The sequence below is a fragment of the Anomaloglossus baeobatrachus genome, chromosome 5 (assembly GCF_048569485.1).
Source record: "Anomaloglossus baeobatrachus isolate aAnoBae1 chromosome 5, aAnoBae1.hap1, whole genome shotgun sequence".
Classification (NCBI taxonomy): domain Eukaryota; kingdom Metazoa; phylum Chordata; class Amphibia; order Anura; family Aromobatidae; genus Anomaloglossus; species Anomaloglossus baeobatrachus.
In genome coordinates this window covers 470,097,358-470,115,004 of record NC_134357.1, presented here as the reverse complement: position 1 = coordinate 470,115,004, position 17,647 = coordinate 470,097,358, and the positions used below count along the sequence as shown (strand labels likewise).

Here is a 17,647-nt window from a genome sequence, read left to right as displayed (position 1 = left end):
TCACTGCTTTTATTAATACATGAGAGGAAATGTTTATTATTAATAATAATAATATATAGACACAGGATGAAGTGAATAAGAAAAGTAATTAGTAAAAACATATTGATACAGGAGAGGAAGAAATTGATAGTACTGAGACTGTATCTACACGAGTGGAGGTGATTATTGATAATATATCTATATACCAAAGGAACAAAATTATTATTATTTTGATAATCACCTCCTTTTGTGTTTTTCTACAATAATAACAATAATAATCATAATAATAATAATATTTCCTCCCGAGTATTGGTACATTTTTCATAGCGATACAAGAGAGGAAAGTGTTTAATAGTAATATCTTGATACATAGGAGCAAGTAAATAATCATATAATATATCAATATATCAATATGCGAGAGGAAGTGAGAATACGTAATGTATAGATACATGGCAGGGAGGGACTAATGATACTTTGGCGGGGGGTCCTTGGCTCCGTTGAGCATGTAGGGGGTTAATGTTGTACCGTTTTGTCTGTTGGGGGTTGTAGTGATGTAAATCTGAAGTTGTTTTGACTGTAAGTTTTAAATATTTATCGTCGCCCTAGTTGTGCTCCTCTTGTGATGGCGGCCGCCCCTCCGCTGTCATCCCACATTACCTTCATATTAGATCATGTGTTTCTATATCGGTGGTGGCGGGGTGCGGTGCACTCTCCAGGGCCGCGCTGCATGTACCATCGTGTCCGCACAGATGCTCCTGTCACATCCTCACAATCAGCCGGAGAGCCTTAATGGAAGAGCGTTTACTGTAGCCACAGAGAGACGCAACGGGGTGATGTGTCGCCTGAGTCTGCAGTATGGGGGGCTGAGCCTCCGACCCCCTGAAATATAGGGCAGGAAAGAGGTTGTAATGTGAAATCACTGGGATCTACCTGAGAAATCCTCTGTATTCATCATCCACTTTTATATTATATCATATCTTATATTCTTGTCACATCCAGTGTCGCATTGTTTATAGTAAGAATTTAATGTTATTTATTATAGATCGGATGTATTATAGTGGAATTATACCACCACTCCTGTGTTATTATAGTGGAATTATACCACCACTCCTGTGTTATTACAGTAGTATTATACCACCTATCCTGTATTATTATAGCAGTAGTATTCTACCACCCATCCTGAATTATAGTAGTATTGTACCACTCGTCCTGTATTATTATTATTGTTATTATTATTATTATTATTATTATTATTATTATTATAGTGGTATTATACCACCAGTCCTATATTAAAAAATTGGTATTATACCACAAGTCCTGTATTATTATAGTGGTATTGCACCGCCGGTCCTGTATTATTATAGTGGTATTAAACCCCCAGTCCTCTATTATTATAGTGGTATTATACCGCTGGTCCTGTATTATTATAGTGGTATTATACCGCTGGTCCTGTATTATTATAGTGGTATTTCTCCGCCGGTCCTGTATTATTATAGTGGTATTAAACCCCCAGTCCTCTATTATTATAGTAGTATTATACCGCTGGTCCTGTATTATTATAGTGGTATTATACCGCTGGTCCTGTATTATTATAGTGGCATTATACCCCCGGTCCTTTATTATTATAGTGGTATTATACCGCTGGTCCTGTATTATTATAGTGGTATTAAACCCCCAGTCCTCTATTATTATAGTGGTATTATACCCCCAGTCCTTTATTATTATAGTGGTATTATACCGCCAGTCCTGTATTATTATAGTGGTATTATACCGCCAGTCCTGTATTATTATTGAGGTATGAGCCAGAACAGATCAAGGAAAGATAGAAAGAATACACTGAGCATGTCTACAAGAACAACTCCGTGATACAGGAAGAAACGGAGACTGGAAATGATAGCGAACCAAATATCTTGAAAGACTGAGTGATTGCTGCGATAAAGCTTCTGTCAAAAGACAAAGCACCTGGATATGACAATATTCCAATAGCGCTAATAAAGTCTTATGAAGCAGCAGTGGATGTGATCACACGCCTGTGGCAACATATATGAATGACTGGTAAATTTGCCCAAGGACTAAACAAGATCAGTGTTTATTCCTAAGAAGGGAGATGCTACCAACTGTGGAAACTATCAGACTATTGCGCTCAGACCTCATGCAAGCAAAATACTACTGAAGATCTTACAAAGGAGGCTACAACCTTCCAGAGAGTTGCCAGAGGAACAAGCAGAGGAGGCAGAGAAACAAAAGATGTGATTGCTAAAATTAGATGGTGATGGAAAAGGCCAAAGAATATAACAGTTAAATCAATTTTTGCGTCAATGGTTAAGTCTTTGACTGTGTTGACCACCAGATACTTTGGAATACCATAAAGGATATGGATGTGCCAAACCATCTCATCAGCCTCATCAGGAATCTTTACATTGACCAAGAAGCACAGTCCGGACAGAACACGATGACACGGTCTGGTTCAAAGAAGAGCGAGGTGTCTGACAACGATGCATCATCTCACCATTTCTCTTCAATTTATATGCAAAAGCTATTTTCAGAAAGGCCGAATTTGCCAAAAAAGAAGGAATCAAAATTGCTGGACAAGACATCAACAATCTTAAATACGCAGACGATACAACATCGATAGTAACAAGCGTAGATGGAATAAAAGACTTATTACGGAGTGTCAAGATGGAAAGCTCAAACATGGGACTCCTGTTCATTACAAAGAACACTCAGATATTGACTACTGCCAGGTACAATCGGTACACACATGAGATCGACGGCGATAATCTGAAAGTAGTAAAGGACTTCAACCTACTCGGATCAATGGTCACTCAAGATGCAGCGACAACAATGGAAGTCATTAGGAGAATAGCTATAGGCAAATCAACAATGAAGTCACTGGACAGTGTTCAAATAGAGGAACATTTCACTGGCGATGAAGACACTGCTCGCACATAGTCTGTTTTTTTTTTTTTCTGTGGGAACATATGAATGCGAAACCTGGATGATAAAGAAATATGGCAGAAGAAGAATCAATGCCTTCCAAATGTGGTGCTTGAGAAGATTGTTCTCAATACTATGGATGGTAAGAAGGGCAAAAAAATCCAATTTTGGAACAAATCAAGCCAAGGATTACCAAGCTATGACTTGCCTACTTTGGATACCTCATATGAAGAGAGCAATCAATGGAGAAGGACATCATGGTCAGAAGAAAAGAAGGAACAAGGTGAAGAGGAAGACCAGTAACTCTATGGCTGGATACAATCAAGATAACGGTGGAGAAGACCCTGGTGAACCTAGGAGGCACAGAATTGAGCTACAAAACGTTCATCCATTAAGCTGCCATGGCTCGAATCCTGTATTATTATAGTGGTATTATACTGCTAGTGCTGTATTATAGTGTTATTATACCGCCAGTGCTGTAATATAGTGTATTATACCATCATTCTTGTTTCATTATGTGATATGTCCAGACCACATCGTATTCCTTAAGTCCAGGCTCCTGATCTTTTTTGTTTTCTTATTTATTTTCCAGGTTCCATGTCCGTGATGAACAAGACGAAGCGCATCATGGAGCAGGGTGGGACGCGCTTTATAAACGCCTTTGTCACCACGCCCATGTGCTGCCCGTCCCGCTCCTCTATCCTGACGGGAAAGTATGTCCACAACCACAACACCTATACTAACAACGAGAACTGCTCGTCACCGTCATGGCAGGCGCAACACGAGCCGCACACCTTCTCTGTGTACCTGAATAACACCGGCTACAGGACAGGTGAGACCGCGGCGTCATGCACAGTCCACATCTGTAGCTGTGCAATGTTGGTGTAGGCTGAGGCTCCAGGAGACGATGCGGCAGAGCTACAAATCCCGGAGTAAAACTGTCTGAACACTCGTCTTGTTGAATCGTCCCCAGTGTGTAAACTCCTTACCGTTTCCACATTATCTGCTTGCTATCAGTGAATTGGAGACATTCGGAGACTGAAAACTCATCCTGACCAAATACTTCTCACAGCTGAGGGTTTGTTACAATGGATCAGTGCAGGTGCAGTCTCCCAATGATTATTGGAAAAGAGCAGAGCTTTTCCTGATCCGCTGATGAAGCTTCGCTTACATAGGACTGCAGCAGCCGTCCTCTTTATTCCTTCTGGTGAATGTGCTGATAACAGACGATCGTGTTTTCACAGTTTTTCCCCTGAGTGAAGATAAATAATAATCAGGGGTGACAGAATTCGTGGATCGGGGGCAGCTTTGTTTTTCCTTTTTTTTGGTGTAAATTGTGACAAATTGATGCCTCTAAATCGTTTGGGGCGGTGGACGGGGATTATTCTAATCGGCTGCAAACAATTCACAGTAATTAGCGGCACCACTTGTCGGCTGCATCTAATCAAGTCCTCACCCCATCATCGCAGGTCACCCCTTCTAGTGTCATGGTGGACACAGAGGCACAACCCCAAGAAGTGAAGGGTGTCACCGTCAGCGCACAAACCACACAGATTCCAGGAAAAATCCCCATAAGGATCTAGAGGAGATTTCTGGGACGTTTGCGTCTCTCCTCCATGTTTTATTGATGAGGCTGCGAGAGAACAATAAAAAATGTCTCCCCAACCCCCGCTGCGCCCGCTCCACCATCTGCGCCCGTTCTGTCTCATCCACTATGTGTCACTCTCTTTGCTAATTGGAGTCTGTGAAATCGAAAATCTGGAAAAAATAATTCCCAAATTCGGTGAATAAGAATTGCATGGCAGCGAGACCCCCGAACCCCAATAATGAGGCTGATGTGGCTGCAAATGTATCAATATATATCCTATACAGTATGGTATGGCCTCTATAGATCTATAGATGTCCCAAGGGGCCCGTCAGCTGCGACCTGGCCCCACTGTGATGGGTGATTACAGGAGCTTACAATCTGAGGAGCCAAGGCTTAGATACAGCACAATCTGTAACGATGGAACTTCATGATGGATGATGTAGAGCTGCGAGCTTCTTTACACTGTATTACACAAGATGGCATTAGATACAGTGGCTTAGCAGACAGCATGACACATCATAGGGTTAGACACGTGTGATACTGTCTGCTGAGCTATTGTAATTTGGTTAGGTACAGCACCTCAGCACACAAGATAGGCTTAGATTTATTTGCTCAGAAGACAGTATTAAACAGGATAGGATTAGATACACACCTCAGCAGACAGGATCACATGTAATGGAGTTAGATACAGTATCTAACCCTATTCTGTTTGATATTGTTTTCTGAGCCTATGTATCATGTAGGAAAGGATTAGATGCACAGCTCAGCAGACAGTATTACACAAGATGATAGGATTAGTTCCAGTGGCTCAGCAGACAGTATCCCACAGGATAGGATTAGTTCCATGGATTGGATACAGTAGCTCAGCAGACAGTATCACAGGATATGATTGGATGGATACAGTAGCTCAGCAGACAGTATCCCACAGGATAAGCCTTAGATGCAGCGTCTCCCTTCATACTGATGGCACTTCCATGTGACGCTGTGTCTGGTGCTCGGTGTCGCTGACGCTCGGCCACACGCCCCGCAGGTTGAGCAGAACACCGCTGTCCTTGTTCTCATCTTGTGACTTCATCTTTTCCTCCTTCTTGTGTTGCAGCTTTCTTTGGCAAATACCTTAATGAATATAACGGCTCGTACGTTCCCCCGGGCTGGAAGGAGTGGGTCGGGCTGGTGAAGAACTCGCGCTTCTATAACTACACGCTCTGCCGGAACGGGGTGAAGGAGAAACATGGATCGGATTACTCCAAGGTGAGCGCCATCCTTTGACCGGTGCTGAGGGCTCCGGGAGGGAAGACGCTGGGGCTGCGTGTGGTCAAGATATGGAGACCACCCTAAATGACGCAGTGGAGAGCTCATTACACTGAGTACACTGTAGCAAACCCTCCGCTGGGTAAGAATTAGGTCAGTGAGGTTTTTTCCTCAGGTTTCCATTTCATTAGGTGTTAAGACTCCTGCAGAAGACTGGACAGCGGCCCATTAATTACCCTGGGGTCCTTCCTCCTGGGTGATGTCTTCGCTCCTCTGCAGATTGTCGCTCTGATTCTGACTTACTTATTGATCTGCGCTGCCGACCTGACATGAGAGGAGATGTCTCGGCGCAGGCAACGGATCCTTTAGGGAGAAATTCTCGGTGTGATCGGGGCTGACAACGAGAACAATTATACACCATTGATCAGCGGCGCCCTTCTTCCCAGAGGTTAATGATGCGGCAGCCGAGGAGTCACTGAGCAGAAGATAAGGTGTAAAACTCCTAGAGAAGCTGAGCGACAACCAATATGGCCGCTGTCTCCTCGAAAAGTCTCACATTCACTCTGTTTGTGCCGAGATCTAGAAGTTGGATGGTGACTCATGGCTGCCACTAGTGCTCCCATTTATTAGTTTTGAGGGGCTGCTCCCCGTATCATGCTCTCATCTGTTGCGGGTTTTTTTCTTGCAGGATTATCTGACGGATCTCATCACAAACAACAGCCTGAACTTCTTCCAGACCTCCAAGAAAATGTACCCCCACCGACCGGTGCTGATGGTTCTGAGCCATGCTGCCCCCCATGGCCCTGAAGACTCTGCCCCCCAATATTCCCAAATGTTCTCCAACGCCTCCCAGCACATGTGAGTATCGGGGGGATGTACCGCTCCTATGTCATTCCCTCTTCGCCAGTCCTGATACTGACTGACGGACTGGACCCGAATTTGTCTTTCAGAACCCCAAGCTACAACTACGCCCCGAACCCAGACAAGCACTGGATCATGAGGTACACAGGCGCCATGATGCCCATCCACATGGACTTCACCAACATGTTACAGCGCCGGCGACTACAGACACTGATGTCCGTGGAGGACTCTATGGAGAAGGTGCGGACACAGCACCTCACAGACATGCTGAAACAATGTATTAATGCAGGGAAGCATCATCAGTCTGGAGTTTGTGCTGCTGTATTGTCTATACTGACACATAGTAACAAACCCTCAGCTGTGAACGTGAATCGGTCTGGATAGCTTTTAGTGATAAGTGATAATGTTTCCTGTTGCTAACATCAAGCAGCGTTCTGTAAAATGGTGAGAATTTGTAAGAGGCAGCGAATTCTGCCAACCTCTTGTATGCTTTCAAAATAATATATCAAGATATGTGAGTAAGAGGGACTGATGTCTCCTGGTGTTAGAGCTTCAGGCTCCGGAGCCGTCACTAAAATACAGTGCCTGTAATTTATTTATCCTGTACGGATCCCAAGGTACACCATGTCTCCAGTCACATCATGTCTTGTAGTGTGTCACATCCAGAGCTGCACTCATAATTCTGATTATATCATGCCTTATACTCCCGTCACATCCAGAGCTGCTCTCTCAATTCTGGTAATATCAGGTCTTATACTCCAGTTACATCCAGAGCTGTTCTCACAATTCTCATTATATCAGGCCTTATATTCCAGTCACATCCAGAGCTGCTCTCACAATTCTGGTTATAGCATGCCTTATATTGTAGTCACATCCAGAGCTGCTCTCACATTTCTGGTTGTATTATGCCTTATACTCCAGTCACATCCAGAGCTGCACTCACAATCCCTGGTAGATCAATCATTCCTTGTACTCTTATTTCATCTGGAGCTGCGCTCACAGTTCTGCTGTTAAAATATATTTAAAATTATATCCAGTTTTGCTTATTGGCCTTGGAAATAGGAAGCATTATCTCTTCACTTTATTCTCCATTATGGGACCTCTGGTCTGTGCAATTATCACCTGAGCTCTGATAATGCACTACTTGTTGGCACCAGGAATGCAAATGAATTATCTGTACAGCACTGGTTTTGACAGGTGTAGGAGACCTAAAGGAACAGCAGAATTAGAAGTGAGTACAGCTCTTGATGTGATTGAAATGTAAAACATAGCGGAACAGCAGATTTAGGAGTGCAGCTCTGTATGTGTCTACAGTATAAGACCTTAGGGAGGAGCAGAATTAGGAGGGCAGGCTTGGATGAGACTGGCTTGGATGAGACTGGAGTATAAGGCTGCTTTCACACATCCGGCTTTTGCAATGCGGCACAATCCGGCACTTTGCAGGAAAGCCGCAACCGTTTTTTTTTGCTGCCGGTTGCGTTTTTCCTGCATAGACTTTATTTAGTGCCGCATGGGCTTGCGTTCGGTCCGGTTTTTGCCGCATGCGGCAGATTTAGCCGATGCGGCGGCCGGATGGAACGTTCCCTGGCACGTTTTTTGCTCCGGCAAAAAAAACCGCATCGCGCCGCATCCAGCCGATGCGGCGCTTTTTCCAATGCATCCCTATGGATGCCGGATGCGGTGCGATGCGGCAAAAACCGCATCCGGCCGCCGCATGCGGTTTTTGCCACTGCGCATGCTCAGTAGCATGCCGCAAGCGGCAAAAACTGGACCGGCCGCATGTAAAAAACTTATGCAAAGGATGCGGTGTTTTCACCGCATCCGTTGCATAGGCTTCACAGCCGGATTGAGCCGCACTGCTCAAACCGGATGTGTGAAAGCAGCCTAAGATATATTGGAACACCAGAATTAGGCCGGTTTCACACATCCGGCTTTTTGCCGTTTTGCCGGATCCGGCGCTCTCCTGTACAGTTAATACAGTACAATGACAGCGCTGTAACTTCCAGGTCACATGCGCCGGTCACATGACAGCATGTGACCGGCGCTTGTTGCGCTGTCATTGTACTGTATTAACTGTACGGGAGAGCGCCGCATCTGGCAAAACGGCAAAAAGCCGGATGTGTGAAACCGGCCTAAGGAGTGCAGCTCTGGATGTGAATGTGATTGGAATGTAAAACAGAAAGAAACAGCCGAATTAGGAGGGAGTGCAGGTCTCAATGTACCTGGAGTTTAAGACATTAAGGAGCACCAGAATTAGGAGTGCAGCTCTGGATGTGAATGGAGTATAAGATAAATTTGAACAGCAGAATTTGCCATGCAGCTCTGGATCTGACTGGAGTATAAGATATAATGGAGCAGCAGAATTGGGATATGACTGGGATCAGCAGAAGTTTCGGATGCTCAAAATTACATATTCTATATTGTTATATTTACTTTGAGCTCATGACCCAGATTTGACTTGGACTTATCCATTTAGTTTGTTGCACCCCTGGAGGATGATTGGGGGCTCATTATAGCTACGTATATGCAGGGGGGAGAGGTGTATATAGTATAACTGTGACTGTGGTCTTCCAGATCTACGACATGCTGGTGGAGCTGCGCGAGCTGGACAACACGTACATCATCTACACGGCTGACCATGGCTACCACATCGGCCAGTTCGGTCTGGTGAAGGGAAAGTCCATGCCGTATGAGTTTGACATCCGGGTGCCATTCTATATCCGTGGACCAAACGTGGATGCGGGCTCCCTGTGAGTGCTTCTCTCCTACGTAAACCGCACATCTACCACAACGCACCACAGCAGACTGTCCGCAACACGCACTGACATTGATGTAACAGCAGAATTGTGACTGCAGCTCTGGATGCAAGTGGAGTATACAACGTCCCCCATCATCTCTGCTTTTATTTTTTGCATCCATCTCCAGGAATCCACACATTGTTCTCAATATCGACCTCGCCCCGACCATCCTGGATATTGCTGGCCTGGACATTCCTCCGGACATGGACGGGAAGTCAATCCTCAAGCTGCTGGACACAGAAAGACCGGTGAATAGGTGAGCGAGAGTGGTCATAATCGTCTGATAGAGCAGTACCACCTCTATGATAGAAATGAATGAAGCGGAGGTGACGCATGCGCACTACCACTGATAGTAATGAATGGAGAAGAGGTGACACATGTGCAGTACCTCTGATAGTAATGAATACAGAAGAGGTGACTCATGCGCACTACCACTGATAGTAATAAATAGAGAAGAGATGACCCATGCGTACTACTACACTAATAGAAATAAATGGAGCGGAGGTGACACATGCGCACTACCACTGATGATAATGAATAGAGAGGAGATGACACATGCTCACTACCACTCTGATAGTACGCACGCGTCACCTCCGCTCCATTCATTTCTATCACTGTGATAGAAATGAATGGTGTAGGGATGACACATGCGCACTACTATACTGATAGAAATGAATGGAGCGGGGGTGACACGTGCACTACCACTGATAGTAATGAATTGAGAGGAGGTGTACATGCGCACTACCACTCTGATAGAAATGAATGGAGTGAATGTGAAACATGCGTACGACCACTCTGATGGAAAGTAATGAAGCCAAGGTAACACATGCGCACTACCACTGATAGTAATGAATGGAGAGGAGCTGACACATGCGCACTACCACTCTGATAGAAATGAATAGTGTGGAGGTGACACATAAGTACGACCATTCTGATGGAAATGAATGGAGCTGAGGTGACATGGGCACTACCACTGTTGGAAATGAATGGGGAGAAGGAGATATGCGCACTACCCCTGATAGTAATGAATGGAGAGGAGGTGACACATGCGCAGTACCACTGATAGTAATGAATGGAGAGGAGATGACACATGGGCACTACTACTCTGATAGAAATGAATGGAGCGGAGGTGACACATGCGCACTACCACTCTGATGGAAATTAATGGAGTACAGGTGACACATGCACACTACCACTGACAGCAATGATTGAAGAGGAGGTGACACATGCACACTACTGCTCCATTCACTTCGTGACCCCCTTTTTTGGGATTGTTGGGGCCCCCAGTGATCATATCATCTAGTTCTGTGATAAATGTAATCTGTGGGAGAAGTTGTAATATATTCAGTAATTGCGGTTACATTTGGATGGCTTGTGCGGTGACACAGATCCACCCGGATCAAAGGTCCGCATTAGTCAAACAACGTAATAGTAACCATGGCAACGCATGGAGGAACCCACACGAGCGGCACAGGAGACATTAATTTGCTTCCTTCCTGGCATTGCTGCCACATCTAATGAGCAACACGTTCTCCCTGCACATTATCGGCATATTTCCAAGTCTTCATATCTTTGCGTTGGCTGTCACCGTAGCCTCCGCACCGACCTCCCCCATATAAATGAATTGATGTGTTTCTGTATAAATGGCGTCCGCCATGGCTGTCACCGTGCCAGTCACAATGCCCGCTCGTTGCCTTGCTGGGGTGTGATTATCTTTCTTGTTTTTTTTTCCCCCTCTCCAGGTTTCAAGTTAAAAAGAAAGTGAAATTGTGGAGAGATTCATTTCTGGTAGAGCGCGGGTAAGTGCTGCTCCTAAGGGGAGAGAGGTCGGACGGACTGTAAATGGGATCCTGAGCCCTGTATGTATGTGCCCTCCTACGCTGAATATTTACCCCGGCTCTACACCTCAAAGGAAACTACTGCATAAGAAGGAGGCAGACAAGATGGATGCGCAAGAGGAGAACTTCCTGCCCAAGTATCAGCGCGTCAAAGACTTGTGTCAGCGAGCGGAGTATCAGACGGCCTGCGAGCAGCTGGGGCAGGTGAGGAATATGTACAGGTCAGGAGTGACATCTGGTGGCCAGTACTGGAATTACAGCCCAGAGTACACTCAGCCAAGCATGGAGCCAAGCAACCGAATCCCAAATCAGTACAGTATAAGTAATGTAGGTACACAGTGACTTTACCAGCAGAATAGTGAGTGCAACTCTGGAGTATAAGGCCCTGTGCGCACACTGCGTTTTACCCGCGGTTTTTCCTGCATAAATTTCTTGAGAAATGTTTGTAATCTTTCTGCAGACATTTCCCAGCAAAACCTATGGGAAAAAAAATTTCTTCAGCGCTCTATTGGGAGACCCAGACGATTGGGGTATAGCTACTGCCTCCGGAGGCCACACAAAGCACTACACTAAAAAGTGCAAGGCCCCTCCCCTTCTGGCTATACCCCCCCGTGGTATCACGGGTTCTCCAGTTTTTCAAGCTTTGTGCGAAGGAGGTCAGACATCCATGCATAGCTCCACAGATTTTAGTCAGCAGTAGCTGCTGACTATTTCGGATGGAAGAAAAGAGGGCCCATATAGGGCCCCCAGCATGCTCCCTTCTCACCCGTTGATGGTGTTGTAAGGTTGAGGTACCTATTGCTGGTACGGAGGCTGGAGCCCACATGCTGCTTTCCTTCCACATCCCCCTGGGGGGCTCTGAGGAAGTGGGATCCTGCCGGCCTCAAAGCTCTGACGCCGGGCTCCATCCACAGACCCATTTGAACCTGCTGGATACGGAGCTGGAGTACCGTTCAGGGACATGGCCCTGCACCATTACAGGTACTCTGTGTCCCCGTACACACAGGCACAGCACACTCCAGACTTGCTGGGTGTGCTAGTGCGCCGGGCACAGTAAAGGGTTACAGTCACTGCAGCTTTGCTGAGTGACTTTGTGTATTGGGAACTACCGCGCCGGACGCTCCGGGAGCGGCGGCGCGGCTGGGACTTGTAGTTCGCCGGGGACTGGGCGCCGACCGCGCTTTTACGGCGGCGGCGCTTATAAATCCAGTCCCCGGCTTCTGCGGCCTAGTGCCGCTTCGTTCCCGCCCCCTCCCTGTCACTCAGGGAAGGGGACAGACGCTGAGCAATCAGCAGCGCCGAGGGCTGGAGCCTTATTTACATGCTCCAGCCCTCTCACTGCACACTGTCGGACGCCGGATTCCCGCTCTGACTTGGGGCACGCCCACGGCCCGTCCCTCCTCACACGAGCTGGGGAAGACGCCGGCAGCCATTACTGCAGTCCGAGCTCGGACTTTCGGCAACCAGGCAGGACGGTGGCGACCATACACCCGCTTATAGGCGGGCGGTAAGCGGCACACATAGTGCTGACCCCAATATATACTGCAGTGTGTACATGTGTATTTTAACTGCATAGGTCGCTATATGCCCGCTTGGAGAGCGACACATCAGCAGCAGGAAAGCAGGTGTGCTAAGGCACAGGCTTTCTAGGCTGCTTGTATTGCACGTACTGAAGTGTTCATTTGTGTTTATGCTTGTATGCTATACACTGCACTGTACAGTCGCTAGTCTTAGCTATATTCTCCTGGAATGGCTAGACTACAGCAGCAGAAAACCAAGGGTGCTGGGGCACAGGTTTTTTTCTATGCTGCTTGTATTGCATGGGCTGCAGTGTGCATTTGTACTTGTGCTTGTATGCTATACATTGCACTGTATGGTCACTCTTCTGGGCTATATTCCCCTAGATGACTAGATACGAGTCTGTCAGGGTGGGGAGCAGTTTGTCTCCGCCACAGGGCTCAGGGGACGTGGACTCAGCAGGAGTCCACCCTTCAGATCAATGTTCTGGAAATCGGGGCAGGGTATCTTACCCTACTAGCTTTCCAGCAGTGGCTAGAAAGAGAGCAGATCCGAATCCAGTCGGACAACTCCACAGCGGTGGCATACATCAACCACCAAGGAGGGACGCGCAGTCGGCAAGCCTTCCAGGAAGTCCGGCGAATCCTCATGTGGGTGGAGGACACAGCATCCACCATATCCGCAGTTCACATCCCGGGCGTAGAAAACTGGGAAGCAGACTTCCTCAGTCGCCAGGGTATGGACGCAGGGGAATGGTCCCTTCACCCGGACGTGTTTCAGGAAATCTGTCGCCGCTGGGGGGTGCCGGACGTCGACCTAATGGCGTCTCGGCACAACAACAAGGTCCCGGCATTTATGGCACGATCGCGCGATCACAGAGCTCTGGCGGCAGACGCCTTAGTGCAAGATTGGTCGCAGTTCCGGCTCACATATGTGTTTCCACCTCTGGCACTCTTGCCCAGAGTACTGCGCAAAAAATCAGATCCGATTGCAGCCGCGTCATACTCGTCGCCCCAGACTGGCCGAGGAGTTCGTGGTACCCGGATCTGTGGCATCTCACGGTCGGCCGACCGTGGTCACTACCAGGCTGGCCAGACTTACTGTCCCAAGGGCCGTTTTTCCATCGGAATTCTGCGGCCCTGAACCTGACTGTGTGGCCATTGAGTCCTGGATCCTAGCGTCTTCAGGATTATCCCAGGGGGTCGTTGCCACCATGAAACAGGCTAGGAAGTCCACCTCTGCTAAGATCTACCACAGAACGTGGAAGATTTTCTTAACCTGGTGCTCGGCTCAGGGAGTGTCTCCCTGGCCATTTGCATTGCCTACTTTTCTTTCCTTCCTGCAATCGGGGTTAGAAAAGGGCTTGTCGCTCGGCTTCCTTAAGGGGGAAGTCTCGGCACTATCCGTGTTTTTTCAGAAGCGTCTAGCACGTCTTTCTAAGGTGCGCACGTTCCTACAGGGGGTCTGTCATATCGTACCCCCGTACAAGCGGCCGTTAGATCCATGGGATCTCAACAGGGTATTAGTTGCTCTCCAGAAGCCGCCTTTCGAGCCTCTGAAGGAAGTTTCCTTTCTCGCCTGTCACAGAAGGTGGCGTTTCTCGTTGCGATCACATCGCTTCGGCGAGTGTCTGAGCTGGCAGCTCTGTCATCCAAGGCTCCCTTCCTGGTGTTCCACCAGGACAAGGTAGTGCTGCGCCCCATTCCGGAGTTTCTCCCTAAGGTCGTATCCTCATTTCATCTTAATCAGGATATATCCTTGCCTTCCTTTTGTCCTCATCCGGTTCACCGGTATGAAAAGGACTTACGTTTGTTAGATCTGGTGAGAGCACTCAGACTTTACATTTCCCGCACGGCGCCCATGCGCCGTTCCGATGCACTTTTTGTCCTTGTCGCTGGTCCGCGCAAGGGGTTGCAGGCTTCTAAAGCCACCCTGGCTCGATGGATCAAAGAACCAATTCTAGAGGCCTACCGTTCTGCGGGGCTTCCGGTTCCTTCAGGGCTAAAAGCCCACTCAACCAGAGCCGTGGGTGCGTCCTGGGCATTACGACACCAGGCTTCGGCTCAACAAGTGTACCAGGCAGCTACCTGGTCCAGTCTGCACACTTTCACCAAGCATTATCAGGTGCATACCTATGCTTCGGCGGATGCCAGCTTAGGTAGAAGAGTCCTGCAGGCGGCAGTGACACCCCCGTAGGGGAGGGCTGTTTTGCAGCCCTAACATGAGGTATTTCTTTACCCACCCAGGGACAGCTTTTGGACGTCCCAATCGTCTGGGTCTCCCAATAGAGCGCTGAAGAAGAAGGGAATTTTGTTACTTACCGTAAATTCCTTTTCTTCTAGCTCTTATTGGGAGACCCAGCACCCGCCCTGTTGTCCTTCGGGATGTTTTTGTTGTTTGCGGGTACACATGTTGTTCATGTTGAACGGTTTTTCAGTTCTCCGATGTTACTCGGAGTTAATTTGTTTAAACCAGTTATTGGCTTTCCTCCTTCTTGCTTTGGCACTAAAACTGGAGAACCCGTGATACCACGGGGGGGTATAGCCAGAAGGGGAGGGGCCTTGCACTTTTTAGTGTAGTGCTTTGTGTGGCCTCCGGAGGCAGTAGCTATACCCCAATCGTCTGGGTCTCCCAATAAGAGCTAGAAGAAAAGGAATTTACGGTAAGTAACAAAATTCCCTTCATCTGTGCGCACACTGTGTTTGTTTTTTTTTTTTCTCAAGAAAATTCTTTCTGCAGAATTTCTTGAGAACATTTCTTGAGAAAATGTGCACGTCACTTCTTTTCCGCAGGTACCTGCGGTATTTCACTCCATTCACTGTAATGTAATCTCGAAACACCGCGGGTATACCGCACGTAGCAAATGATGTGTGGTATACCCTGCGGTAATGTTCATCACTGCCTGCGTTTTGCAGGGAAGTGATGTCATTATGACAGGAAGAGGAAGCGGAGCAGAGTAAACACACACATCACAGACACAGACATAGAATACACACACATCACACTCACTGGACGCCGCACGGAAGCACTTCCGTGTGATCTCCGGGTGCCCGTGCAGTCTGTGTCCCGCTCCAGCCCCGCGGCTGCCCGCACTGCAGTGTCAGTGTCTGCCCGCAGTATCAGCAGCTTCTCACACTGCAGTGCTGGCAGCCGCGGGGATGACGAGCGCTGCTGTGAGGAGGTTAGATGAGTTTATTACCTGCTGTGACTATCTCCTGCTCTGCTGACGTCAGCACTGTCACTGCCTTCTATGCTCATCTCGTGGGCGGCCCGAGACTGTGACTAGTGGTGACGTCACGGGCTCTCGCGATACTGCTGAGAACGCGGCGGGCATAGAAGTCAGTGACAGCGCTGACGTCAGCAGAGCAGGGGATCGTCACTGCAGGTAATGATTTTATCTAACCTCCTGATGGCAGCGCTCGTTATCCCTTGCAGTGACCTGGACTGACCTATTGATGTTAGCTCAGGTCACTGCACTGCTCTCCTAGTCAATGGAGAACATTTTGTTCTTCATTGACTGGGACATTGACTATGGTATGGATCGTCGTGGGACCCCCTTATTGGATTACGCCAGACCTGGAATTGATTGTTCTTTTCAATAAATTGGTGAAAGAGGGAATGTTTTGGGCAGTGTTTTTTCAAATAAAACTTTCTTTATCGTTCCTTTGGGAGACCCATACCATGGGTGTTTAGCTTCTGCCTCCGGAGGACACACAAAGTACTACACTTAAAAGTGTAGCTCCTCCCTCTGAGCTTATACACCCCCTGGTAGCCAGTCCCAGCCAGTTTATTGCTTTGTGTCAGGAGGCATACATCCACACATGCATTCTCATCTGATTTGTTTGACTTTTGGAAAGAGTTTGAAGAAAAGCGGGTCCATGTCTGGACTCCCGGCATGTCCCTTCTCACCCCACTGTGTCGGCGGTGTTGTTAAGGTTGATTTACAAGGCTGCAGCCTTACATGCCGCGCTCCTTCACCATCCCTTCTGGGCTCTGGCTTGAAGTGGGAGCCAGCACGGTCTCCATGCCTGGCAGGAGTCCGGTCTCCATCCACAGCCCCTTGAGGATTCTGTTGGACCGGAGCACTCATCCCCAGGGACATGGCCCTGCATCTCAGCAGCTAAGTACCTGAGACGTTTATGTTGGGGGTCCCGGTTCTTTATTGTAAGGGGAGAGTATGCTGTATGTGATTGTTTTAACTTTTCCGGCGGATTCTCTAGCTTTTGCCTGAGAACCGCGCCGATGGTGCCTGCTTGTCGGCCTCGCCGATTAAATTTAGGCCCCGGCTTCGCCGGAGGCCTAGTTTCATTTTCCTGCCCTCGCATGTCACTCATGCAGAGGGACAGGTTCGGCTCCTCCCGGCGGCCGTTCTACACAGGGGAGGGACACTCCCCACTGCTGGGGCGTCCCTCCTTCCCTGCAGGTCTCTATAGCCCTCCAGTTCCCGCTCTTTTATAGGAACGCCCCCTAGTCATTTCTCAGGCAGAGTTCACTCTGCTCTCGGACATCCTGCATTCTGCATCTCTGCTGAGGTGCTGCGACTGGGGGACCGGGCTTCGGGATCTGGAGGGCACACAACACTGCGCTCAGCGGTCTGGTAAGCCACAGCCGGTCTCCGGTTGTGGACCTCTGTATACCAGCAGCATGTCTCACACAAGGAGCAAGGCCCAGTGGTCTCTCAGGCTGCTGCTGCACCTGTGATTGAACCCCCGGCCTGGGTAGAGTCCTTTTCTAGGTCCATATCCCAGTCATTTGCTGAGTCCATGGGACTTTTGTTCAGGACTTTGATGAATATGCATCAGCCCCCCTCACAGGGTGCCTCTAATACTCTTGACAGAGGACTCCTATCCTCTGACCTCCGTCCATCAGAGCTCACG

At 48.0% G+C, this 17,647-nt stretch overlaps 1 protein-coding gene across 6 annotated transcripts in view; it reads left to right on the top strand.

Moving 5' to 3' along the window:
- Window positions 1–17,647, top strand: part of SULF2 (sulfatase 2) — a 127,251-nt gene that overhangs the window by 71,817 nt on the left and 37,787 nt on the right. For all 6 annotated transcript variants that reach the window (XM_075350640.1, XM_075350641.1, XM_075350636.1 and 3 more), the window contains 8 exons: window positions 3,509–3,748; window positions 5,604–5,755; window positions 6,444–6,613; window positions 6,706–6,856; window positions 9,191–9,366; window positions 9,542–9,670; window positions 11,157–11,213; window positions 11,327–11,456. In XM_075350640.1, coding sequence (XP_075206755.1) covers window positions 3,509–3,748; window positions 5,604–5,755; window positions 6,444–6,613; window positions 6,706–6,856; window positions 9,191–9,366; window positions 9,542–9,670; window positions 11,157–11,213; window positions 11,327–11,456 — 1,205 coding nt within the window. The remainder of the gene's footprint in view (window positions 1–3,508; window positions 3,749–5,603; window positions 5,756–6,443; window positions 6,614–6,705; window positions 6,857–9,190; window positions 9,367–9,541; window positions 9,671–11,156; window positions 11,214–11,326; window positions 11,457–17,647) is intronic.